Below are 17,057 nucleotides of genomic sequence, written 5' to 3'. Positions count from 1 at the left end.
TTGGGGTATATGCCCTAACAGACAGGGGTGTAATAGAGGAAGGTGAGGCATCGGAGGAGAGTCCAGGTGAGAATGGCCTTGACTAGGGGGAGCTCCCCTCATTCGCGGCTTGGGGAGGGGACAGTGGTGGCTTCAGCTCATGGAGAGAGTTGGGGCCTGGGGCGCAGCTCTCTCTCTGGACTGGTCAGTCTTGGCTCAGCCATGGCCGTGGGGCTGATCTTCTGGAGGGGACTTCCATCTCTGTGGAAGAGAAAGGCAGAGTGACCACCTGTTCTTACCTACTCAGCAGTGCCTCTCGGCACTCCCTGATATTTTCCTAGCAAGTCACAACTGCCCCCTACATTCTGTGGTCTCCCATTAAGGCCAAGGTCGCCTTGGGCTGGAGAAGGGCTCTGTGCTCCTTGGAACATGCCAGGCCCATGACTGGGCGGGGATGCTGCAGCTCTTACAAAGATTTGATTAGCTGCAATCGTGCTATACTTAGATCTCCTTGGGAAGCATATGGCCGAGGCAGATGGCTCGGGAAAGTCTGAATCACATAAACAGGGCTCTTTGCCTCCCATTTGCTGGGTCTGATGACTTTTTAACAGAATGGGTTTCAGAATTAGAAGGTGGAGCCTTGGTTGTACCCCTCTCAGAAAACCCCAGGCTGTATGTTTCAGGCATACTTAGCACTGGCTGTTTGTAAGGGAACAGGATAGGTGTGGATTCCGGGTCATCTTGAGGACATAGCAGCAAACAGATCCCTAGCAGCAAGCTGCTTGAGCCCAGATTCAGTTCACTTCCACAAATGTTTATTAAACATTGTTGCCAAATTCTCAGTGATGGGACGACTTGGAGCCTTGGTCAGTCATGCGTTTTATAAATATTTGCCTGACCTAGACTTCAGGAAAAGACCTGGCTCTGTGCTAAACCCTCACCTGGGCTACAGCTTTCAAACTGGTCATTTAGGGCCAATTCAACCATAGTAGATAATTTCGATTTTATTCTAAATGCAATGGGGGCAGCGCGGTGATGAAGTCTGGTTTATATTTTATATGAATAGACTAAAGAGTAGTAATAGTAGAAGTAGAAATAAAGTTTTCCATATTCTCTATTGAGAGAGGATTATGAAGTGACCCAGAAGGGATTCATCAGAACCGCATTTTGAATGTAAACCCACAGGATTTATGGAGGATTGGGTGAGAGGGTAAGGGAGAAAGAGGAATCAAAGATGACCAGGAAGGGCTTCCCTGGTGGCGCAGTGGTTAGGAATCCGCCTGCCAATGCAAGGGACACGGGTTCGAGCCCTGGTCTGGGAAGACCCCACATGCCGCGGAGCAACTGGGCCCGTGAGCCACAACTGCTGAGCCTGCGCGTCTGGAGCCTGTGCTCCGCAACAGGAGAGGCCGCGATAGTGAGAGGCCCGCGCACCGCGATGAGGAGTGGCCCCCGCTCACCGCAACTGGAGAAAGACTGCGCACAGAAACAAAGACCCAACACAGCCAAAAAAAAAAAAAAAATCACCTAGGCCAAGCCCTAAAAAAAAAAAAAAAAAGATGACCAGGAAGTATTTTACTCTTTGTGGTTGAGAGATTGGGGGAGGGTGCTCGCCTCAGCAGCACATATGCAGAAATTGGAGCGACATTAGCATGGCCCTTGGGCAAGGATGGCACACAAATTCGTGAAGCGTTCCATGTTTTTGATTCACTTTGTTATAAAGCAGAAACTATGTTATAAAGCAGAAACTAACACACCATTGTAAAGCAATTATACTCCAGTAAGGATGTTAAAAAAAATTTTATAATACCTAAAAGCAACAGGAGACTGAACAACAACAAAATTAGCCAAAAAAGAAAGAGTACTGTAAGAATGATAATGTAAAAAAAAATGATATAAAAATGAGTACCATTTTTTCTTCCATTATTTACCAATCATAAAATAACAAGAAGTACTTGATAAAAAAAAAAAAAAGAGATTGGGGGAGGGACACAACCAAAGGTTCTATATTGGGTATGTAAGTTTATGGTGTGGGTTTGACATCAAAGGAGTAATGTCGAGCGGGCGAGGGATCAGGTCCACTCAGGAGAGAGGTGCAGCTGGAGTCAGGCATTTGAGGGTTCGCAGCTTGTGAGTGGCGTATAAAGTCTTGGAAACAGCAAGACTTAGATGGAGGTCTCCAACACAGAGGCGGGAAGGGCAGGAGGAGCCATCCCCGGGGGAGCAGGGAGAGGAGAGGGAAATCATGAACTTAGCTACTTTCCATCAGCAGGCAGGTGGGGAGGGGGAAGGGGAAGCTGGGACGAAGTGAGAGAGTGGCATGGACATATAGACACTACCAAATGTAAAACAGATAGCTAGTGGGAAGCAGCCGCATAGCACAGGGAGATCAGCTCGGAGCTTTGTGACCACCTAGAGGGGTGGGATAGGGAGGGTGGGAGGGAGACGCAAGAGGGAGGAGATACGGGGACATATGTATATGTATAGCTGATTCACTTTGTTATACAGCAGAAACTAACACACCATTGTAAAGCAATTATACTCCAATAAAGATGTTAAAAAAATAAAATTAAGATATACAGTGTAAAAAAGAAAAACAAACAAACAACAAAAAGAAACAAACAAAAAAATAAGGAATCTTCTTCTTACCACCCTGGTGAGTCAAATCATTATTGCCATTTTCATCTGTGAACGAACTAAGGCTGGGAGAGTTAACATCTCACTCAAAGACTCCCAGCTATAAACAGGGAGATTCCTGAAACTCTGTCTTTCCAGGCAGTGCCCACTGCCCTGCTCCAAGCCCGCTGTCTTCCCAGAATCAAGAAACAATTGAGGATTCCCTTTCCACTTCCCTCGAGAGTTCTGCTAGCAGCTGCTAGAATTCCACTGTGGGTAACGTTTCATCGTCACGTCAGCTGCCCGCTTCTCCCCATCCAGCAGTATATTCACTGCCGTTTCTCCGAGAGCACCTGTTAAATGTTAGACTCTGTGCCCGGTACACTCCTAGGTCATCTCATTCAACCCTCCCAACCCTTGAACTCGCATCCCCAGGTCACAGGGGCGGAAACCGAGGTTCAGACCAGGTAAGTTCCCTGTTCACAGGTGCGCGGCGTACAAATGGCAGAGCCCGGAGGAAATCCATGTCTTTGAACTCCAATCCATTTCTTGTCCTTACAGAAGCGTGAGGGGCAAGGCCATGGACTGGACTCTGTAATTAGAATACAAATGGAAACACCTGAGACTGCACAGGGGTTAGGACCCCAGTCTTGGGCGACTAGAGTGTGTTAGAGGCGGCCCTCTGGCCTTTTACTTTTGAAATTACATAGCAGTGCACATTATTGGCTAATAAAGTGTTACCAAGTGCTAGCCTGACTGGGCTCATTCTAATAGGTAGGTGAGAAGGGTTTATAATTAAGTAATGAAGGCCACTCAGTGTTGATGGGAGGCTGCTCACGGCTAAATTACATCAGCAGCCCTTGTTCACTTTCAGGAATTTAAAGGGTATTTTTTTCTTTCCTGTATTCTTTGGTTTAGTTGCCCTCCTTCTGCAAGTATGAATTTCTGCCAGGCCACGGTCTCTGCTCTGTAACTTGAGTTTTCTTGCAGGCTAAGATAGGAGTCAGACGTCCTGGGAACTGGAGCTTCCCCCAACATAGGGAACCTTCCAAAAATCATCCCTTTGTATCCCTGCCTTCATTAATAGCTAATTAATTGATTGATTCAGTGCATATTTGAGTGAGAATAATACGTAAGGCCTGCTGTTCCATCATGCTAGGACTTCAGTTCTTTTTCTGCGAAACAGAAGTGACGGAGTAACGTGAGTGCCGTGAGGAGAGAAAAAAGTTGGGAAGTATTGCACTAAACATTGCAGGCTAGTCCTTATCGTTGCTGTACCATCACCAGTGACTGGTATTATGTCTAACATTGTCTCTGGGGTCGTTTAGTTAAATAATAAATGAGTAAACAAACTCAGAGATGAAAGAATGAAAAGAAGCACATGATTTGGAGTCACCATTCTACCATCTACTATTGATACATTTGCTGCAGAGGATGTAACTTAACCCAATGATCCTGAGTCCCCTCATGAGGGAAATGAAGACTCTCATACCCAAGGTCAAGTGAGATAAGGAATATAAAGTGCCTGGAACTCAGACCAACCAATCCCAGGCTAACTTTTGTAGAGCAGCGTGAAATGAGCAAAACGGTTTCGAGTCTGTTGCATCTTACAGAGAAGTGACTTTTTCAAACCATAGAGTTATTAGTAACAACATCTGCGCCCAAACCCAGTTTGTTGTACATAATTTGCTCCCTCAATTAAAGCTGTTAAAGTAGCCTATATAAGATGTTTCAAATAATGCAATGTATCTGGAAAGATGAGAAATTCGTTCAGACAAGGAGAAGTCTGTGGAGGTGAACAACTAAGGGACTACTCATCCCTATTCCATGGATAGATGTTCCAGACAGGAACACCCCACAAGGAACCCTATGACTGTTTTTGTTTCATTTTCATTTTACTTTGTTTTATTGAAGTATAGTTGATTTACAATGTTGTGTTAATTTCTGCTCTACAGCAAAGTGATTCAGTTTATGTGTATGTGTGTGTGTATATCTATATGTACATGCATACATACATTCTTTTTCGTATTCTTTTCCATTATGGTTTATCACAGGATATTGAATATAGTTCCCTGTGCCATACAGTAGGACCTTGTTGTTTATCCGTTCTATGTACAATAGTTTGCATCTGCCAGTTCCAAACTCCCAGTACATCCCTTCCCCACTCCCCCTCCCTCTTAGCAACCACAGGTCTGTTCTCTATGAAGGAACCCTATGACTGTTGATTACTGAATCTGGTTTTTTGTTGTTTTTTTTTTTGCCTATGACTTGATGCATAGCAGGTGATTCATAAGAATTCAATGAATGAATTAATATATTTTATGGCAAAACCCATAGAAACATATTAATCTGGAGTTCTGGTTAAGGCTTACACTCATCTCTATGGGCACTAAAACAAAATATCCGATATTCCATGTACAGAAGGGTCAAGTAGAAAGCAAGCAAAACGTTTGCTTTCTTTCAAATGGCGATAAAAATGACAACTAAAATGCAGCCCTTTATTGATGTGTCGTCCATCTGATGCGCTTCAAAAATTGAAGGTGCCAGTATGTTCACAACTCTTTGGATCTTCCACAAACAGGCTTGTGCCTCTAAATGCCCTGTTGGCAGACGGGCCAGCGTGCCTCCCCCGTCTCAAATTGTCCAAGAAGCTCTGAGATTCCACAGTGGACCAGGGTCCTTTTCTGAATGCCAGGCTAGGAGAAAACTGGGTTGCTTGGTCCCTTGCTCTGGGCTTCTCGTGGCCGTGCCGGAGCTCCGTTGAAGGTGATTCTCTAGAGTTCTGAGAAGGCTCGTCCTCTCAATGGTGAACTTGCTTCCACAGGCATCCCTACGGACCTCGTGGGCACAAGCCTCGGAACCCCAATGGCATTGCTCTACAAAGCGCAGCCTTTGTGCCGGGATAGATGGGTCCACAGAGCTTTTCAGGTCCCCATGTAACAAAATCAACCCGCTGCTTATAAACCCCTTGCCCGTGGGCAACGTCCAGAGGCATCATTTCAGGCCCCAGCTTTCTTCAAAGTCCTTCTACTTCCAGGAACAAGTTTTCCATGCCTGATCCACACAGTATGTTAATACCTCCTGCATCAGGAAAAGTCTGTCCCAGTGTAACAGACCTCCCCAACTTCCAAACTCCAGAAAAAGTCATCAAGATCTTGGTCTCTTTGCTCCCAGAATTTCCTCCTGTCTCGAAGCAGACTGTTCCACTTGTACTCCTGTGATAGGGTCTCCGGGGAAGGTAGCCGCCTTGATGGAATCACAGAAGGTCATGCCACACCTCTCTGCCCTGGCAGCGTGCAGTGGCCTTACCAGTCTGACAAAGCTTACATGATACTGAAGGTCACTCTGCTCATTCCCTGGAAGAACAGTGAACACCTGCTTCAGGTGGCTTTTCTCTTCTGCCTACTCTTTGAAACAGTTAGAAACAATAATAAACCTTGGCTTCAAGGTGACTTTCTGTCCTTCCTGTTCCTAGAAATAGCCAGACAATTATCTAGTGTAAAGAGCCATCATCATTATCATCTTCATCTTACCAGGAAATCTGCTTGGGTTTTGAGAATTTCACAGTTATACATACACCTCTTTAGTTCTCATCTCATCTGAGCCTGACATTCATCACGTAAAATAAGCTGGGCGTGACTCTTGCTTCACTTAAGCTCCTATTTACTGTCCTGCCCAAGGCCACATAGCGAGAAAGTAGTGGGGCAAGTCTAGGACACCTATTTTTGCTTTGCTGAAGCAGATCCTGTTCTAAACCATAGAAACTCCAAGGTTCTGACCTTGAGTTGCTCATAATCTGATTTGGCTTTTTCAACTTCCATGAACTCTAATGTTTTGAAAGGTTCTTCCATATGAATGTGGCCTGAGTTCGAAGAAATGCTGTGATAGCTTCTGAGAATCTTTGTTTTCAAACAGCCCAGACCTCACCCAGCCGTCCTCAGGCCTGGAGGGCTGGAAGGGGTCCCCCAGAGTTTTGACTGCTTAGCACAGACCTGATTCTCTGGGGAGCTCCTGTGTACTGGCAGAGCCATGACTATGTTCCCAGAGTGGGAGTGAGATTCAGTCTACAAGTCAATGCCCGTGAGAGCTCCCTGGCTTGGACTCTGGGGTAGAGGGTCCATGTCAGAGAAGCAGCACCTGTGCTTTGTAATCTGTGCTCACGGAGCCCTCTGGGGGCTCTCAGCAGAGGGAAGGTAACTTGAGTTGTAAGCATTTAGAGGCACATAGATATGCAAAGTACTGGTATCACTCATTTGGGGGGAAAGAAGCAGCAGAACCTAGAAGTTTTTTTACTCTTGCTTTCTGGTTTGAAGTTTCAGATTAAACTGTTTGGACAATGGGAGCCATTGAAGAGCTCCTCTCTCTCATCTGCTCTGCTCCCTTTTTCCTACTCCCCTCCTCTTCCTTCTATCCCCTTCTCTTGCCCCTCCCACCTTCTTTCCATCAGACTTGATTTCCCTCGAAGTTCTAACTCTCTCTTCAGATACTCATCCATGGTATCAACCCTGACACATACGAAAGAAGACAGATATTTAGGAAGACTAATCTACACCTTCTCATTGGACCACTGGTCTGGTCTCCAAACAATAAGTAAAAACAGTCTAAAGATAATCTCGAGGTCTATCCATGTTGCTGCAAATGGCATCATTTCATTCTTTTTTAATGGCTGAGTAATATTTCATTATATATATATGTATATATAAATATAAATATATATATATAAATATAAATATATATATATATATATATATACACATACATACATATATATATACACATACACCACATCTTCTTTATCCATTCCTCTGTCAGTGGACATCTAGGTTGTTTCTGTGACTTGGCTATTGTAAATAGTGAAGTAAGTCAGACAGGTAAAGGCAAATATATAGTATCACTCATATGTGGAATCTAATTAAAAATGATATAAATGAACTTATTTACAAAACAGAAACAGACTCACAGATTTCAAAAACTTACGGTTACCAAAGGGGAAACAAAGGGGGGGATAAATTAAGAGCTTGGGATTAATTTACACACACTACTATATATAGAGTGGATAACCAGTGGGAACCTACAGTATAGCACAAGGAACTCAGTGTCCTATAATAACCTATATGGGAAAATAATCTGAAAAAGAAGGAATGTATGTGTATATATGACTGAATCACTTTGCTATACACCTGAAACTAACACAACATTGTAAATCAACCATACTCCAATAACATTAAGAAAAAAAAAGTGTCAGAATATTTGAAATAACACTTGGGATATACCAAGACATGTTCTTTTCACCAATGTAAAATTACAAAAGGATAAAACAAAACAAAAAAAAGATGAGTTTGTGATTTCAACAACAACAAAAAAGTCTAAAGAGAAAAGTGGCTTTTTACCCCACTGCTAGGAAGCGGCAGCCTCCCAAGGTATGAGAAAGGTCTTTCAGAGTAGAGACAGCAGGCACTGCCCTCACCTCTAGGTGCCCAGAACCTGGTGCATAAGAGGGTGAGGAGAACAAGGTGTGAACGAGCGCCCTCTGTCTGCCAAGGAAGGTCCTGCAAATGAGCCAGTCATAGAAAGTTCAGGAAGTGGCCTTGCTGAGGGGAAGAAAGGAAGCTTTCCTTCAGAATGTCAGGAAGAGAGCCAGGATAATGAGCAAGGTGTCCAAGTGTGGGCTGTCATTGTTGAAGAAGGGAGAATCCCAGTGGGAACAAAGCAGGCAGGTGCTGTCTCAGTGATGCCCACAACCCCAGAGGGTGTCTTGTGATCAGCGAACCTTCCTTTGCGCCCTACTTACTAGTGATGAGAAAATGCCACAGAAAGTCCCACAGGGCATCAAAAATGCCTTATCCTGGGCTTAATGGGGCACCTTGGGATGCCACGATCTTCTGTAAATACTGCTGAGTCCTGTGGTCTAGTTTGTCAATCTGCTCAAAATCAGAGGAGCTCAGTCTCCCATAGATATGTAGCCGGTGGAAATGTATTCAACAGAAAGTGCTACGACCTTTCTCGAAACACAATGAAAAAGTCATCCTACTGCATTTTGCATGCCTAGGACATGCTTGATCTTCAGATCTTGATTTATTTTATCCTCTTCTGTCTACGCTGATCCCAGAAGGTCAGTGTGCGGAGATGCCCGTTTTTCACATGGAAAGCTGCTGTTACAAGGAGTGATGTCACTTGCCCAAGAAGGCAAGTGATTGAACTGTTTTGCTGGCTGTCCCTCCAGGTCCTAGACGGCTCAGTGTTGCTCTGACCTTCAGAGTATTTACCCCATCCATCCTCTGCCACGTTGTCAGTCTGGCTTATAGATCAACCAGGCCTTGACAGTGATAGAAAAAGGGCTGGTGCAACAAATAAAAACAGAGGGGCATTTGCACGCAAGGATCACTTCTGTGGAAAAGCCACATCAATTTGAATCCAACAGGTCTAAGTAGGGCTGTGTCAGGCCAGAAATTTTATTTCCTTCATGATGAAGTGCAAATTGGAGCATGAACATCTGTGCAGCCTTGGAAACGACCTGGGATTTTACATTTCTTTTTCCCTACTCTGAAGCTACAATGCAGGTGTTAAGTGTCACTGTGCGTGGGGAGGTGACAGTAACCCTTTGTCCCTGTTTCCAAGGGACTGTTCCAGCCAGCTGGGGACACTGCACAAGGCACTCAAGCCGTTTTCCTTTGCTGGTTGGGCTTTTTAAAAAATTTTCTTGCTTCCCTTTGCAATCACACTGTTTCCGTTTTTCAGTAGAGCTTTATAGCATACCTGTCTTTTGCTAGGAAATGGGTGCATTTTATTCATTCACCCAAGACGTCTTTTCTCAGTTGTTAAGTAGGTGGATGTGAGGATGAATCCACACAGCGCCTCCTCGTATAGCGACTGTCATGACACCTCCCTCCTCTTCTTTGAGGCTTGGTCTCTTCATCTGTGGTGAAAACTTACCCTAGCAATTTTCTGTGAGGATTAAGGAAAGAAACACATTTGAAAAGCACTTTGGAAGCTGTGAAATACCACTTGGCCATTATTATGAATGAGTTATCTTTGCTTTATATTATATAAATAGTACCATTATTTATTTTAGAAGGTTTCTATATTTTTCCAACTCTGCAGTTTGTGTGTTAAGTGATTTGGAAGAATTCACCCATTTTCTCTTCATAGTAACCCTGGTTGGTGGATGCAGGAAGATCTCTTAACCTCCTTGAGTAGGTTTATCTTCCTGGAATTCAACTTAACTTTGAGACAATGTTTAGGGATTAGGGTACATCTAGAATGCACTGGAAGACATCGGATTGAACAAGTTGCTTAAAAAACTGGATATCTAATGTAATTAGAATTAGCACATTTATCTAAAACTCAAGACAGAGCATCCTTCCTATGTGCTGTGCAAACAACACTTTCAGGAGAGAGAGATTCTGTGGACGCTAGGATATCCTTGTAGAAGGCCAATTTCTGTTTTTATCTCTCTGCTTTTCTCCTCATTATTTTCAGGACAGGGGGATTATGGAAGGCTTTATGAAGGAGGGGATATGTGAGCAGGTAGAGAATTTAGCAGGTACTAACTTCCAGCCAAGGAGCACTGCCCATTGCATGACAAGTGATTTAGCCAAGATCCTATGACTTATAAAAGGACTGAAGAAGGTTCTTTCTGAGATGCCAGCCCGATTCAGTGACCATAAATCTTCTGTGATGGAATCACATTCATCTGTGGCTTTTGGTCTTTGGGAATTGGAGTGCAGTTTGGGGCCACTGTTTTTCTTGAGCTGGACTGACCCCCAAGGAGGCTGCCAATCAGGGCAGGACGGAAGTCATGCGCTCCTACTGGTTCTTGTTTTGCAGACAGCGGCTGCCTGCGCTCCGCCTGTGTCCACGAGAGCACCGTGCACAGCCGAGTCTTTCAGATCTTATACAGGAACGAAGAGGTGCCCATCGGCGATGCCGTGATCTTCCGAGCTCATTTGCTCTTAGATGGTGAAAGGGTAAGTCCCGGAATCTTCCACCAGCCACAAATGGCCGTTCCCTCCTGTGCCTTTTGTATCCAGTGCGAGGAGAATGGGACGTGAAGGAGATGTTGTACATTTGCTCTGAAATCTGACAGATCGGGACTGGTGATTTCAGAGCATTCCTGCACTTCCTGATTTATTCCTTTTTGTACTCATGCTTTCGTTCATATACTTGCTTGTTTCATGTTCCAAGCGGGTCCCATTGACTAACTTGCTGACCGTCTTACTCATTCCTCCTTTGCCCATTTGCTCGTCTTTCTGGGCCTCCGTCAACAGGTCAATCAGCAGGTGTTTGCTGAGCATCTGCTTTGTGCAGGGCTTGGGGCGGGCCCTCGGATGATGGACAAAGCTGAAGAAGGCAGCAGGACTGATCCCTCAAAGGATGGATCCTTCATCAGAAAAACAGATATACAGACAGGCACTGGTAACTGAAATGCACTGTGCCAGCTGCATGTGCAAAAGAACACGGGGCACCAAGGTTGGAGATGAGCTCTGTGGGAGGACATCAACGGCTTCACAAAGGAGCTGGCTTTGAGATGCTGGGACTAAGAGTTCATCAGACTAAGAAAGAGGAAGGGCATCCCGTACAGGGGGGATGAGTCAAGGCCCAGAGGGATGAGTCAAGGCCCAGAGGCCTTGGAGAAAGTTGATTGAACATTTCCTATTTATGAGATTAACATCTGATAGTAACCTGATATTAACATCAGATGTTTCAAAATTTATGGTTACTGGGGGGAAAGGGGAGGGAGGGACAAATTGGGAGGTTGGGATTGACATATACACACTACTATATATTAAATAGATAACTAATAAGGACCTAACTGTATAGCACAGGGAACTCTACTCAGTACTCTGTAATGACCTATATGGGAAAAGAATCTAAAAAAGAGTGGCTATATGTATATGTATAACTGATTCACTTTGCTGTACACCTGAAACTAACACAACACTGTAAATCAACTAGACTCCAAAAAATTTCAAAAAATTAAAAATTAAAAAAATCACTTGTACCTTTAAAAAAAATCAGATGTTCCAAAAGAATATCTGAAGTCTAAACCGTTTTTGTCACTCCCCCAGCCCCACCTCGAATCCCCATTACTGCATTCCAGCTGGTCATTCCCTGCTAGAGTATCTTTAAAGATGTGGAAGTATACTCCTACTTTAGGAGAGCCTAATCAGAGACGTGTCCCCTACGGGCATCCCCTACAGGCATTACAGCATGCATAACGACTCCTACTGGCCATCTAATACTCTTCTCATGTCCTATGGCTTTTTTTTTTTTTTTTTTAAGTTTTGTATTCAGCTGACTTTTAAAAAATATATATTTGTTTATTTATTTGGCTGAGCCAGGTCTTAGTTGCGGCATCTGGGATCTTTGTCGCCACGCAGGGGATCTTTAGTTGCTGCATGCAGGATCTTTTAGTTGCAGCATGCGAGATCTAGTTCCCTGACCAGGGATCGAACCCAGGCCCCCTGCATTGGGAGCACGGAGTCTTAACCACTGGACCACCAGGGAAGTCCCTCCCATGGCTTTTTGTCCACATCTTTTATGCTTGAGGTAGTGATGAGTGCCCCTGTGTGGCTACATGTGAAAAGCTGTCACTGATTCTTCATTTATGAATCCATCCATTCATCAAAGATCTGTTGAGCACCTACTGTGGGCTAGAGATAAAAATCATGAACAAGAAAATATCCCTGGTGTCTGAGAGCTTATGTTTTAACATGAGATCAATACATCACCATGCAATCAAATAAACACATCCTGTATATTCTGTCGCTGAGCCTTCCCACTGCTTCTCGCTCAGCTCTCTCATCCATGAGATACACTCACAAAGGTAATAAGAGTAGGAATTTTCACCCCTGTTGGAGGTCCTGTGAAACTACAGCTGGGCCCAAAGTGGAAGAGAACTCATGGCAGGCCCACTCTGCGAGACTTGATGCTGCCTCCTGATGGATACTCAGATTTCCAAGAGCTCAGCTTCAACACAACCTTCACACGAGATGGCGATTACTTCCTGGAGGGGAAGAGACAGACAGGAGAGCTCCCTGAGCAGCCAACACTGAGCTGAGACTACATGCTGAGGAGGGGCCAGGCATCCCGGGAGGAGGGCACAGCTAGGACAAAGGCCCTGAGGTGGGAACGAGGAGGTGGTGAGGAGTCCTGCAGTGACTAATCCCGAGGTACCCAGCCATCATCATTGGTTGCTTTCCCTAAGTTCTCCCCACGCCTTCGTAAATCAACTCTTTTTATTGAACTGAGTGCATCATCTACTTCTTTACTGGACTCTGGTGGACACAGGTAGTTTAGGAAAAGATACTGGAGCTGGTTTTGAGGGTTAAGGGACTCCCAGTTGGGCTTCATGCACAAGCTCAGCTTCCCCGAATTCTACTAAGAGAAAGTCACTTGATTTCTCATGGGCCGTTGTCCTTTGGCGCGTTGATCTCAAAGACCTTCCTGGGCAGAACGGTTGTGACTGGAGGCTGGGTTTGGACATGACTCAGGTCTCTTGGTCATTATTCCATCTTAATTCCATCAGACTCTTCCTCCTGCCCCTAACAGTTTAAAGCTTTTCAAGGTTAATGTTTCCCAACACTCAAGTTTAGCCTCACGCGAGTTTGCAGCAAGCCATAGTTCAGAGGTTGAACAGGGAGTGTGTTTGCCAGCATGGGTTGTAGTCTTGTACATATTTTGGACAAGACTTTGTTCTTATGGTACATATTGTTTTCTTCTGCATATAAAATCACTTATCTCTACAAGCTAATAATTTATTATTGTGTTGGGGGTAATCCATTTGGCAGCAAACAACGTTATCATTAATCATTACATCCAAATCAGTGACAATTAAAGTTAATTGGATAAGTTCATAAAAGCTGTATCTCTGGAATACATGCATTAGCTCTAGTGAATCTCTGTTTATGGCAGCCAAAACACCGTATAGCCAGTTGGCCAGAGTTCACGGTCTTACATGTATGTAGCCATCAATGTGAGTGGCAGGCATATACAATGCCAACACATCAAGCATACCGTTTCCTGTGCTATGGGAAGTGCAGACACGGAGAAGATTCAGTCCACACAGTTAGTGCACAAGTAAATGTAAGAGATGACCATGGACAGAACTGATCTCAGCTTAAGGCACTAATGTTTTCATAAAAGTTGCAAAGAATCAGGGAGTGTGGTGTAGGATAGGTATATTATTTATATACACTTTGTGTAACTCCCCCCCCCCAGAAGATTTGGGAAGGCTGACAAAATACACAGAGTAGTATAAGGGAAAAAATAGCAATAGAGTGAGCCAAAGTAGAGGAAAAACACAAAACGGAACTAAAGCCTGAGTTAAATGTAACAGACCAAAATGCACAAGCATAGTTCTGGACCTTTGCAGATGTTGGCCCACACATTCAGAGCTTCCCAGCAGACAAGGCAGAGAAGATACAATTATTAGCAACGAGATGCTTAATGTCCTGAAGAGGAAGAGGGACAGGTTACATAAAATAATCTTTGTGGGTAAGGTTGCATTTTTAAATTGAAGTATAATTGATTTACAGTGTTGTGTTAATTTCTGGTGTACAGCAAAGTGATTCAGTTATATATGTATCCTTTTTCACACTCCTTACCATTATGATTTATTACAGGAGACTGAATATAGTTCCCTGGACTATACAGTAGGACCTTGTTGTTTATCTGTTTTATATATAGTAGTTTGCATCTGCTAATCCCAAACTCTCAGTTTATCCCTCCTCCACCCCCTTTCCCTTTTGGTAACCATAAGTTTGTTTTCTATGTCTGTGACTCTGTTTCTGTTTTGTAAATAAATTCACTTGAGTCATATTTTAGATTCCACATGTAAGTGATATCTTAGGGTATTTGTCTTTCTCTGTCTGACTTACTTCACTTAGTGTGATAATCCCTAGGTGCATTCATGTTGCTGCGAATGGCAATATTTCATTCTTTTTTATGGCTGAGTAACATTCCATTGTGTGTATATATCTATCTATCTATCTATATATATATATAGCACATCTTTATCCATTCACCTGTCGATGGACATGTAGATTGCTTCCATGTCTTGGCTATTGTGAATAGTGCTGCTGTGAACATTGGGGTGCATGTATCTTTTCGAATAAGAGTTTTCTCCAGATATATGCCCAGGAGTGGGATGGTTGCATTTTTATGGGCTCCAAAAGGAAAAGCATTTCTCAAAGTATGATTCCTAGATGCACTGTGTCCTAGTCCCCTGGCAGTACTTTTTTAAAATGCAGATTCTTAAGCCCAGCCCAGACCTAGCCTAGGCAGTCTGACCGCAAAGCCTGTGTTTGTTACCAGTATGCAGGCCTGGGGGTGGAGTTAGTGGACGAAGGGGTCCTTTAGGTGGTCAGGCCCATAGTTAGTTGGAAATAACTATTATAACTAATATTTGTTGAGAATGGCCTTTGTTCACACACTGTGTTAAGCCCTTTATGTGCATTTTCTTACATAATCGCACAATAGCAGTGATCTAAGGGGTAAGTGTAATCATTTCACCCCCATTTTACAGATGAAAAAACAAACAAACCTAGAGAGGTTGATTGGCCCAAGGTCACACAGATACTTAATAAATGGAGAGCCAAGCTTTGTACCCCTGTAGCTTGACTTCCAAAGCTGCTTTCTTATCTCCCCAGCTATGATGCAGCTCAGGAGATAAGTTCATAAAGGAGGAGAAGATACAAGAGTTACTACTGTTATGAGCAGAGTTGAAATCAGCTAGTGTGAGACTGTACAACCCACAACACAGATGAGACCCTGGGAAAAGGCTGAAGAAGTGAGGAACCCTTGACTGAATCTGGGCTTTGGAGCCACTAACTAGTTAAGCCTTGGAAGTGACTTTCCTACAGCAAGTCTCAATTTCTTCATTTATAAGTGAGGCCAATATGTCTTAATTCACAGTTTTATCCACATTAAATAAGATAGTATATGACAGTGGTAGCTGTCCTATGTAGTATCTGCTACACAGTAGCTCTTCTGTAAATCCTAGCTGCTGTTCTTATTTCCACTACTATATGAAACTGATGCCCGATGCTAAAAAAGTCATCTACCTGGGAGGCTGAGGTTAGCTGATGTAAGCTATCATATATAGGATGGATAAACAACAAGGTTCTACTGTAGAGCACAGGGAACTCTATTCAATAACCTGTGATAAACCATGATGGAAAAGAATATGAAAAAAGAATGTATATATATGTATAACTGAGTCACTTTGCTGTACAGCAGAAATTAATGCAACACTGTAAATCAACTATACTCCAATTTAAAAAAATCGCCCTTGAAAGGAAGCAATCCTTTTAACGAAAATAAGGTAGGGCAGTGGAAGGGCATGTGTGCCTGAGTGTGTGCATGTGTGTGCGTGCACGTGTGAATGTGTGTGTTTGGAGGAAGGGGCAGGTAGCCAACAGCCAATGAAGAAAAATGAGTGGTTAGAGAAACCAGTGACTGCATTCTTGGGCATCTTGCAATTAAAGATTTATTGAGATATCAGTGAAGTCATAGCCAGACTCCATCTAGCCACAGCTGATCTTGGGCCTGGATTTCTCTCCTTGTTCCAAAGAAATTGCAGCAAGTTTAAAACTGGAGCTTACAGCGAATTTTTGTCAAGTAGGCAAATGCACGCTTGGAGGTGGTTAGGAGGACTTGCTCTGCCAGTCTCATTTCCCAGGAACTGGTGACAAGAGGCTGTGGTGCTTGGGTTGTGTGTATGAAGCGGGGTGAGTGATTATGCAAAACAAAGCTAGGAGAGGAAGTTATTCATAGCGCTTGGATTGAGCAAAATGTTAACTTTTAAATGCTTAAAAAAAATTTTTTTAACAAATTTTAAAACCCTGGGGAGCTAAAGATAAATTCCATCCATATGTCTCTGCCTGAGTTATGCTTCAGGAACATGCTTCCAAAGAGGCCTTTGGGTAAGAGATTTCCATCCCTACAGAATGAGGATATTCTTGCAAAGAAACAAAAACCAAGTGGTGGGGATGGAGAAGAGCTTTATTTATCCTTTAAGATACACGAATACTTTCCGTGGGCCGGACCCTGTCCCTGGAGCTGGGGATCCAGAACGGATTAAGACCAGTCCTTCCCTTAATGATACCAGATTACAGAGGATACTGGCTAAGAAAATGGCCCGGAGGGATTTAGCCACAGTCAGATGGATTTTGTCAGTGTCCCCTGAGCCCGATCCAAATGGAGCTTCTGAATGCCAGCCCAGCACGGCCAGATCCATGGATTGTTTTTTCAGAAGCTGGAAACCTGCAATGGAAATGTGAAATTGTCTGATTTTTAAATGTTTTCTACTTGTTCAAAACATTGTAAAAAATACTATCAGGACTAAACAAAAGGTGTCTGCAGCTAATATTCGTCTCATGGGCTTATAACGCAAAAGTTGTAAAGCTGAGACAATTTTATAGGAAGTGTTGAATGCTGAGATAGGAAAACAACAGGGTTTT

General features: G+C 43.6%; 1 protein-coding gene and 1 pseudogene across 1 annotated transcript in view; both read left to right on the top strand.

Annotated features, from left to right (window-relative positions):
* Positions 1-17,057, top strand: part of FAM135B (family with sequence similarity 135 member B) — a 178,448-nt gene that overhangs the window by 71,305 nt on the left and 90,086 nt on the right. The window contains exon 3 of the mRNA XM_068525663.1: positions 10,423-10,562. Coding sequence (XP_068381764.1) covers positions 10,423-10,562 — 140 coding nt within the window. The remainder of the gene's footprint in view (positions 1-10,422; positions 10,563-17,057) is intronic.
* On the top strand, positions 1,586-1,683 carry LOC137751664 (U6 spliceosomal RNA; annotated as a pseudogene).

This window comes from Eschrichtius robustus, chromosome 17 (assembly GCF_028021215.1).
Source record: "Eschrichtius robustus isolate mEscRob2 chromosome 17, mEscRob2.pri, whole genome shotgun sequence".
NCBI lineage: Eukaryota > Metazoa > Chordata > Mammalia > Artiodactyla > Eschrichtiidae > Eschrichtius > Eschrichtius robustus.
The sequence above is the reverse complement of the archived record's forward strand: the minus strand, read 5'-3'. Positions and strand labels throughout refer to the sequence as shown.